This window comes from Mus caroli, chromosome 1 (genome assembly GCF_900094665.2).
Source record: "Mus caroli chromosome 1, CAROLI_EIJ_v1.1, whole genome shotgun sequence".
Lineage (NCBI taxonomy): Eukaryota > Metazoa > Chordata > Mammalia > Rodentia > Muridae > Mus > Mus caroli.
The window spans coordinates 141,090,600-141,101,093 of NC_034570.1; the positions used below are offsets into that span (position 1 = coordinate 141,090,600).

A 10,494-nucleotide genomic window follows, 5' to 3' on the forward strand; every position below is an offset into this window, starting at 1 on the left:
TTTCTTTCTTTCTTTCTTTCTTTCTTTCTTTCTTTCTTTCTTTCTTCTTTTTAAGGATGGGCAGTTCAAGACAGGATTTCTCTGTATAGCTCTGACTGTCTTGGAACTCACTCTGTAGACCAGGCTGGCCTCAAACTCAGAAATCCACCTGCCTCTGCCTCCCAAGTGCTGAGATTAAAGGCTTGTGCCACCACTGCCCAGATATTGTCTTCAAGACAAGGAATCTCTGTGTAGCCCTGGCTGTCCAGGAACTCACTCTGTAGACCAGGCTGGCTTAGAACTCAGAGATCTGCTTGCCTCTGCCTCCTAAGTGCTAGGACTAAAGGCATACACTACCACTGCTTGACTCAAATACTGATTTTTTTTAAATTAAGAATACTTATGATACATTTTATTTTATACAACAGACACATAAAGCATTTATTTTCTTTTAAACACATTTTATTACTCATACAAAATTATTGCTTTTACATAATTTACACCATTTCAACCCCACACTCTCCCCTCTCCAGTTCATCCTATGTGTCTCTCCATTCCCTCTCAGCTTGATGGGCTCTTATTCTTTAATTGTGATAGATAGATAGAGATAGATAGATAGATAGATAGATAGATGATAGGTAGATAGATAGATAGATAGATAGATAGATAGATAGATAGATAGATAGGCAGATGATAGACAGACAAACAAGACAAACAAGACAGGTCATAGATAGATAGATAGATAGATAGATAGATAGATAGATAGATAGATAGATACATACATACATACATACATACATACATACATACATTCATGCATGCATGCATACATACATACAACCTACTAAATCAGTTTAATATATATCAGAGGGCTTGTCTCTGTAGAAAACCAATTTTTCCCTATCTTAGCAGTCATTAATTGCCTTGTAGCTCTTTATCTAGGAGTGGGGGTCTTACAATATGGTAACTGGCATTGTCATTGTTCAGGCCTTGTTTAGAAAATATTTATTTTCTGTGTGCCAGGATACATTATTTTTTAATACCAGTGTAACTACTTATATGATGCCAATATAAATTTACTACAACAGATTATTTGGGATACCAGCAAGTCCTAGAGGAGGTGGTAGAGGGGGAATTACTTTGAATATAAATAAACCTATCAATAGTGAGTGATATTCTGTTTATGCTGTCTTCTACAGAGACCATGAATACTAAAAACAAACATTTCCATGTTTCAATATTTTTCTTCTAATTTGTTTACACTTTTCCTGGCAGTAAACCATAGAAAACTTTGTTAATTTTTATACTCTAACTCAAAGAAAGGCAGTACAGTTTGCTTATATGTTAGCATTAGTGAAAACCTTACCAAAATATTTTTCTTTTTAAACAAAATTCCCATTGCAGAGAACTGTCCAACACAGTCTAATGTAGGTATACACTAATTCAATCAATAGACCTAAAAATGAATGACCTAAGATTGACAATTAAGCTATTAAAAATAATAAATCAAGAAGGAAGCTATAGTTTTGAGTCTTCAGTACTTAAAGTAGAATTATTTAAATGTTCTTAGCTTTATACATATTTATTTAGAATTATAGATAGCCAAATTAATAATCTACTCTTGCAGAAGAAAAGGCTAATTAAGTTACTGTTTTGTTTTGTTTTGTTTTTACTAGAACTTAAGGGGCAATTGAAATAATAAACTATGTTTTAAGTTCTTGATTCTTTGCTTTTACTTTGAAGCAAAAACAGGTCATGTTTCTTTAGAAATAAAAATGGTTTTAAGTAATTGTAGTGATTATATTTCTTTTCTTTTCTTTTTTTCTTTTCTTTTTTTTTTGTTTGTTTGTTTGTTTGGTTGGTTGGTTGGTTTTTTGGGTGGTTTTTTGTTTTGTTTTTTTCATTTTTTGAGACAAGGTTTCTCTGTATAGCCCTGGCTGTCCTGGAACTCACTCGGTAGAACTTAGAAATTCACCTGCCTCTGCCTCCCAAGTGCTGGGATTAAAGGCGTGTGCCACCACACCCGGCTTATATTTCTTTTCTTAAACCAACAGTATTTACAGATTTCCCTTTCATTTTTTTCTTTTTCTGATTTTCTTTTAATTTAATAAAATATTCAAATTCTCTATCTTTTTAAAATAGCTAAATAAATCTAATATTTCTAATTGCAAATGAACAGAAATTGTACTCCTCATGGAGTTTGAACACCAGCCAGTTATCTGTATATTATTACAAATTCACCATTCTTAATTATACTTATGATTACGTAACCATTCTAGAATCTTAATAGCTCATTTAAAAACTGTTTCTTGTTCAAATGGGAAACCAAGTCAGCAAAGAATTATGCTCTCAGCTGATTCAGTTAGGGACTGTAATAAAGGAAGCAGAATTCTAGGATCAGCCCAAAAATTGTCACAAGTTAAGACACAAAAGGAGTCAAGACAAGCACTAAAGAAACCAACTCTGATACTGAAGCATAAATCAACAAAAGCTAAGAAGGAATTACTGTCCAGACTGGAAAATGTCAGTGTTCAAAACTGATGTTACAAGGAGAAAAGAGAAAATGTAAAAACACTTGGAATATCCAATGTCACAGAGCCTCCCCAGTGAAGTTTCAGAGAAATCACAACTCTATGGACAGATCCTTTAGGGAACATACTAGTGTATATAAACCAAAATTTCCAGTAGATTAACGATAAATAAGTAAGTAAATTAATTTTACTGTGAACTAAGCATAAAGAAGTAATTAGTCATGAGGTTCCTACAACATTTTAACTTCTGAAAATTATAAGAGAGTGTAGTGGGAGGAAAAAAATATATTTACTATCTCCTTTCCTTTCTTTGGTGGGTAATCATTTCATCAAAACTCACCCGTTAGCACTGAAAGATGTTAAGTATTGATCAGCAATGTTTCTTAGGACACTGTTTACAACTTAGTAACTGTTTTCAGTACTAAGTACACTGTACTTTTCAAATCATAGGGAGAAAGAATCCAAAATAGTTACTTTAATAAATAGTGTGATGGATAACAGTAGGCTCCAAGTCAAATAGTCTAGGTTAAAATCCTGTACTAAACTTGCATGACAAATAATCAAATTTCTCCAGCTTCTACAATTTTAAAAAGAAATTACTTATGTCCTACTACATTGGGCTAGGAGAGCATTAAATAAATTTGTCACATAAGGTAATTGGAAAATGCACGTCCTGCAGTAAAATGCTTATAGTAAGTGTGGTGGTTTGAATAAGAATGTTCCCCAATGCTCATATATTTGAATGCTTAGTCATCAAGGGCAGGTGTGGCACTATTTGAGAAAGATTAGAACAATTAGGAGGTGGGACCTTGTTGAAGTGGGTGTGGCTTTGTTGGAAGAAGTGTGTCACTAGGAGTGGGCTTTGAGGTTTCAAAAGCCCATGCCAGGCCAAGGTTCTTTGTCTCTCTGCCTGTGGATCATGATGTAGCTCTCAGCTACTGCTCCAGTACCTGTCTGCATGCTTCAGCTGTGATGAAAATGGACAAAACATCTAGAACTGTAAGCAAGTCCCTAATTAAATGCTTTTGTTTCATAAGTGTTGGCTTGAACATAGTTCTCTTCACAGCAATAGCACTAGGATAGCAAACATGAGACTAATTAGAATTTTTCACTATATGAGATATTGGGGTAGAGCCTTATGAAATCTTTTGACAAGTAGTTATAAAAATAAGGAATTTGTTAATGAATAGTGTTCCACAAAGTACCTAAACCCAAATGAAAACATAAACCTTTGGGCTGGAGAGTTGGCTCAGTGGTTAAGAGTACTGACTCTTCTTCCAGAGGTCCTGAGTTCAATTCCCAGCAACCACATAGTGGCTCAAAACCATCTGTAATGGGGTCTGATGCCCCCTTCTGGTATGTCTGAAGACAGCTACAGTGTACTCACATACAATCAATCAATCAATAAATATTTTAAAAAAAAAACATAAACCTTCAAAAGACAAACCACAAATTATACAAATTTCTTTAGTAGTATTATTTAGTACTTGCTAAATTAATGTCCTCTTACAATGCAGACAGAAACATCAATGCACTCTTTCTCATAGTGAAAACCCTTACTCCACAAGGGTGACATCAGGGGATTATAAACACATGCACATGTATCTAAGGATGTGTATGTGCTTGCATGTGTGTTCCGGAACTTATCAACCTTACTGGTTCTTTTTCATCATACAGACTACACCAAACCCAACCCATAAAATGGAAGAAGCCACCAGCCAAAGCTTAGAGGAAGATTTTGAAGGACAGGCCACACACACAGGTAACTAATGTGCAGAGAAAACATAATTATTGAAGTAAGATTAAATCTATAAGTATCTCCTGTTCTTATAGAGAGTATTGCTGAATTTAATAATATCTTCATCTAGTCAGAAAGAATAATTTAAAAACATTTGACTAAATAAATTAGCTTAAAATGAAATGACCCAGGATTTGTTATTTGTTAATTCAATATCAAAGACTTTGAAAAAACACAAATTGTTGATAATTTCCTGCCACCCTGGTATCATAAAACTCCTCTATCTACAATTTAATAGGGTCCTTTTTATTCTGCCAATCCTCCTGCCTGTACCCACTACAGCCTTCCTTGGTATGCTATATATAAATATATATTAGTGATCAAGAGTAAGTAATACTTAATTTTAGCTTTTTGAATGTGAAGAAAAACCAAGGGTCTAATAAAGAATTCTGGAATCAATCTACCTCCAGAATATCCAAAACCTCATGTCATCCAGGAGGCATTCTTAACTTGTTGAATTGTATGTGGTTGATTATATGCCACCAAGATCTTAGCTGTTAAGTGCTATGACTTAAGTTTTGCATTCAGAAACCTTTTGACTCTACAGAATCTATGTCACTAGTACCCCCCATGTCTGTAAGCATAGACAGGAACCTTTGAATTCAGTCATAGGTTTGAATGAGTTAACACTTGTACCGGGATAAGTCTATGGGAATTTATTTAATAACAGCTACGGTAAAAGTGTCTTTCTAAGTATGAAATAAGCAAAGAAACTGTAAGAGAAAACATAGATCAGTCTGCTAGAAGGAAACAGGGATTACAGGAGGAGGGGCAGAGTGAAGGAGGTAAATGGAGGCGGGAGAAAAAGCAGATGCACAGAAGAGGAAAGGGAAAGAAACAAAGGAAATGCCCATTGTCTAGTAAATGTTATCAGAAGAAAATATTAAAGGAAAAATCTAACATACTTAGGAGAAACATGTACAATCCAATAGACAACAAATTAATATTTTAATATAAAGAGTTTCTACAAATAATAAGAAATTAAACGGCAACCAAGTACAATAGGGATGTACTAGTTACTTGGTGTGTTTTTGTGTTACTGTGATGAAATATCCAGCCATAAACAATTTCAGGAAGGAAGAGTCCATGTGTGCGCACAGTTCTAGGTACAGTCATCATGGTGGGGCTGTCAAGACCAGGCACTTGAGGCAGCTGGTCCACTGTATCCACACACAGTAGGCAGAGCAAAGTGGATGGCAATGCTTAGTTACCTGTCTCCAGGACCTCGGACCATGGAATGGTGATGCTCATAGTTAAGGTTTGTCTTCCCACCTCAATTAGCCCAACTAAATAAACTCTTACAGACATGCTAAGAGGCTTATCTCTTAAGTGATTATAGATCACATCAAATTGATGATTAGTTTTAACCATCACAGTGGGCAAAAGATTTGCAGAGAAAAAATAACCTGAAAAAGATACAGACATAACTTTGACAAGATGCAATTTTTTTCCACAGAAGTAGAAAAACTGTAAGTTTAACACATCCTCTGAATGAAGCACTGGGAAGAGGACAAATCAAAGTGGTTTGACCTCTGCAAGGGCAGTTAGCACCATCGCACCCAGGAAGAGGCATGCCCTTCAGCGGAGGCACTTCACTTACACTTGACAGATAGGATAAAAAATTGATTATAAGATGCCTCATTCAATATCATGCATGATAGAAAAAATGAGGAAACAATACCACCTGTAATAACTGACTAAATTGTATAGAAATTCATAATAATTTACTGTGTTCTATAATGAAAAGAAAAAGAAGAGAAAGGATGGCGACTTGGGGTGGAGATAAGGCTCAGTGGTTAAGAGCACTTGCTGCTCTTCCAGAGGACTGTAGAATAGTAAAAATAAAAACAGGGTTGCCTGAATCAATAAAATCAGCTGTAATCACTTTATTTAAATTTATACAATCTATATCAGAAGTTAATATACAATATAATATATAATGTGAGAAAGAAAGAATACACCCAAATGTAGAATACTATGTTAATGAGGAACAAGACTAAGCCTTAGCATGGGTAGCTCTATTAATATATATAATGTAATATATATATATATATATATGGTATTGATATATATTAAATTGTTAGAATGTCAGTAATATATATTCTGCCCTCATGTATGCCTACATGACAGAAGAGGGCACCAGATCTCATTACAGACGGTTATAAAACATCATGTAGTTGCTGGAATTGAACTCAGGACCTATGGAAGAACAGCCAGTGCTCTTAGCGAGCCATCTCTCTAGCCCATGTAAGCAGTAATTTTCAGAATTAAGAGAAAAACATTTAAAATTTTAATTTCAGGACCCAAAGGAGTAATAAATGATTGGAGAAAGTTTAAATTAGAAAGTGAAGATGGTGATTCAATTCCACCCAGCAAGAAGGACATCCTCAGACAAATGTCTTCTCCTCAGAGCAGAGATGACTCAAAGGAAAGAATGAGCAGAAAGGTAAGAGAAGGAAAGACTGGTTATGAGTTCTGTACTACCTAGTCTAAGTCCCTCAAGAGAATCACTTTAGAATATTATGAAATGTTTTCCTTGTAGTATAAAGCGAATACTGTGATTAAGGTATTCTATGCTAAGAAACACATGTGAGAATCAAAAGAATGAATGATGAATATATGAACTGCTGTAGAGAAAGTTTAGAAAAATGAAAAAACAAAACATAGAATTTTAAATTATATAAACTATTCCATTCTCTGGGGCAACAAAAAACACCGTTGTGTGCTTTCACTACTGCATGATTATAGGCAGGTGAATCTGTGTGCAGAGAAGTGTGAAGAGAGACATTCACTGGGTTGAGGGTATTCATAGTTTAGAAGAATAGGATTTCCTGGGAAGATCTGGGAGGAGATAAGCAGAAGAAGCTCAACACTAGGAAAGCCAGCATTGCAAGAGTCTTAGTTACACAAGTGTGTGTCTGTGTCATAAAGATGTAGAGTCAAAGAGGGCCTCTAAAATGTCAATGGAGATTATTTGAATATTAAATTGGTAGAATATCAGTATTTTTATTTCCTTTCTAAAAATTTTTAGTCCATTTTAAAATCTCCATTAGTATGTCATATTTATATGACAAGATTAATAATGATAGAAGCAGTTAAGAGATTTTCATGTGTGGAAGATCACTCCAGTGGATTATTTATCACCAAATCAGTTTATATTGGGAGTATACTGAGTTAAGAGACTATGAGCAGAAATGTGCCTTGGCTGATGGCTTCAGACCACAATAGTGATCTTCAGTCTAACGGTGTGACACATAAAGACAGAAGTTGGTTCTTTATGTAACCATGCAGTGTGGACGAGACAATCACATTTTCCAAAGGGAGGAATTGTAAGAATGTCCTCTCCTCATTTGTTTCAAACAGATTGTGAAGGGTAAATAAAATTTAAAAGTGTCTTAAAACAAAATTAGTATTAAATCTGAGTTGTTAGTACTAAAGATTTTGTGCTGGTTGAACTTCAGAAATGTGCCTGTATGCCTAAGTATCTATGCCTCCATGTATAAACAGAACAACTTCTGACAGGGATTCTCGAATGTATCTCCAAATCAATATTCATGAGGCTTGGTTGCTTGAACTAGCAGGACTATGATGGCAGCTTATGAAATATGCAAAACATTTAATAATTTTAGGCCTAAAAGAATGGAATTGAGATGATAATATTAACATAGAGAAACTATTAGAATTGGAAAGAGACCTAGGTATGGTGGCACATGTTGGCACTGGGGAGGTTGTGGTAAAAGGACCTTGAGTTCTAGGCTAGCCTGGGCTACAGAGCAAGACCATATCAAAAGAAAGAGAGATGAAAGACAAAGGAAGAAAGAGGGAGGGAGGGTAGATTGGAAGGGAGAAAGAATTGGGAATATCAGGAAAACATACAAGAGTCAGAAACAAGTACTATAAAACAGTCAGCAGATGCAGTCACTACCATCCTTAGGGTTCCCAAATGCCAGCTTCCAAGTTTCTGGGCCATTCTACACTTTTCAGTGAGCCGTATGACACTAGACGACATCATTTCTTTTTTTTTTTTAATTAGGTATTTTCCTCAATTACATTTCCAATGCTATCCAAAAAGTCACCAATACACTCCCCCCCCCCCCCCCCCCCCCCCCCCCCACCCCTTGGCCCTGGCATTCCCCTGTACTGGGGCATATAAAGTTTGCAAGTCCAATGGGCCTCTCTTTCCAGTGATGGCCGACTAGGCCATCTTTTGATACAAATGCAGCTAGAGTCAAGAGCTCTGGGGTACTGGTTAGTTCATAATAATGTTCCACCTATGGGGTTGCAGTTCCCTTTAGCTCCTTGGGTACTTTCTCTAGCTCCTCCATTGGGGGCCCTGTGATCCATCCAATAGCTGACTGTGAGCATCCACTTCTGTGTTTGCTAGGCCCCGGCATTGTCTCACAAGAGACAGCTATATCTGGGTCCTTTCAGCAAAATCTTGCTAGTGTATGCAATGGTGTCAGCGTTTGGAAGCTGATTATGGGATGGATCCCTGGATATGGCAGTCTTTAGATGGTCCATCCTTTCTTCACAGCTCCAAACTTTATCTCTGTAACTCTTTCCATGGGTGTTTTGTTCTCAATTCCAAGAAGGGGCACAGTGTCCACATTTTGGTCTTCGTTCTTCTTGAGTTTCATGCATTTAACAAATTGTATCTTATATCTTGGGTATCCTTATTTTTAGTCTATTTTTTTCTTGGTTGAGAGTAAGAGGTGATTAATTGTCTATCAGATATATTAATAATGGAGTCCATATTATGAAAGGGTATTAAGATAATTTGATGTTTTAACCACAATAGAATGTAGCTCAGTGGTAAGGAATAACCTAGAAGGCTTGTTAAAATACAGACAATTCAGCCTCACCCTTATATTATAGGTTCTGAGTCAGCAGATCTGGGTAGTGCCTATAATCTGAAAACAAAACAAAACAAAACAAAACAAAACAACAAAAACAAACTGCTGACACTGAGCATTAATTGATTAATTAGTTAATCAAATATATAGTACAAGCTCCATCGGTACTTATTTCAATGAAAACAAAAACAGACTAAAGTGTAGAGAAAAGGTTCTGGAAGTGGCCTTTGAGCCAGTGCTTAAATGAGACACCTATGTTAGAAGCAGGGGAGTAGTGGTCTAAGCAAAAGGAGGCATGGTCAACAAGTAAAAGCTGCTAGACTTGAGAATGAGTTTGATGCATCTAAAGACGAAACATCCCTCATTGGATTATCTTTATTATTTCTTTCTTGCGTTCTCAGATGAGCATTCAAGAATATGAACTCATTCATCAAGACAAAGAAGATGAGAGTTGCCTTCGCAAATACCGGAGACAGTGCATGCAGGATATGCATCAGAAGTTGAGTTTTGGGCCTAGGTATGGGTTTGTGTATGAGCTGGAAACAGGGGAGCAATTCCTGGAAACCATCGAAAAGGAGCAGAAGGTCACCACAATTGTGGTTAACATTTACGAGGATGGTGTCAGGGGCTGCGATGCACTCAACAGCAGCTTAGCGTGCCTTGCAGTGGAGTACCCAATGGTCAAGTTCTGTAAAATAAAAGCTTCTAATACCGGAGCGGGGGACCGCTTTTCTGCAGACGTACTCCCTACGTTGCTGGTGTACAAAGGTGGGGAACTCATAAGCAATTTTATTAGTGTGACTGAACAATTTGCTGAAGAATTTTTTGCTGTGGATGTGGAGTCTTTCCTAAATGAATATGGATTACTACCAGAAAGAGAGATACATGACCTAGAGCAGACCAACATGGAAGACGAGGACATTGAATAAGCCTTCACTATGTCAGTATCTCATGTCTATCCTTTACACAGTGAACACTGATTTTTTTTTTGGTAGTATCTATATTCCTTTAGCAAACACTAAATATGGCCCTGGCTATTCCAATTTTTTTTGGGGGGGAGACACTAAAATTATGTAAATAGCACTTTTTAGTACTAGTTATTCAAATTGAGATAATATTTTACTGCAAGGATATTGTGGTTCTTAGCAAATAAGTAGTAAGCAGAAGAGGTGGGTAATGTCAATGTTAGATCATTGTAAAAATCCCTTTCAAGTTCCGTGTTAGATTTTGCTCCTCATTTTCCCCTTGGCATTTTTATTTGGGCTTTTGAAACTGAACACTACTTATAAACTGGTTTGTACAATAAGAATAAAATCCTATGAAGAAACAAGTA

General features: G+C 36.1%; 1 protein-coding gene across 2 annotated transcripts in view; it reads left to right on the top strand.

The window, feature by feature from the left end:
* The window catches only part of Pdc (phosducin), a 15,769-nt gene extending 5,275 nt beyond the window's left edge, over positions 1 to 10,494 (top strand). For both annotated transcript variants that reach the window (XM_021174540.1, XM_021174535.1), the window contains exons 2-4: positions 4,188 to 4,272; positions 6,609 to 6,754; positions 9,563 to 10,494. In XM_021174540.1, coding sequence (XP_021030199.1) covers positions 4,212 to 4,272; positions 6,609 to 6,754; positions 9,563 to 10,090 — 735 coding nt within the window. In that variant the 5' untranslated portion in view covers positions 4,188 to 4,211 and the 3' untranslated portion in view covers positions 10,091 to 10,494. The remainder of the gene's footprint in view (positions 1 to 4,187; positions 4,273 to 6,608; positions 6,755 to 9,562) is intronic.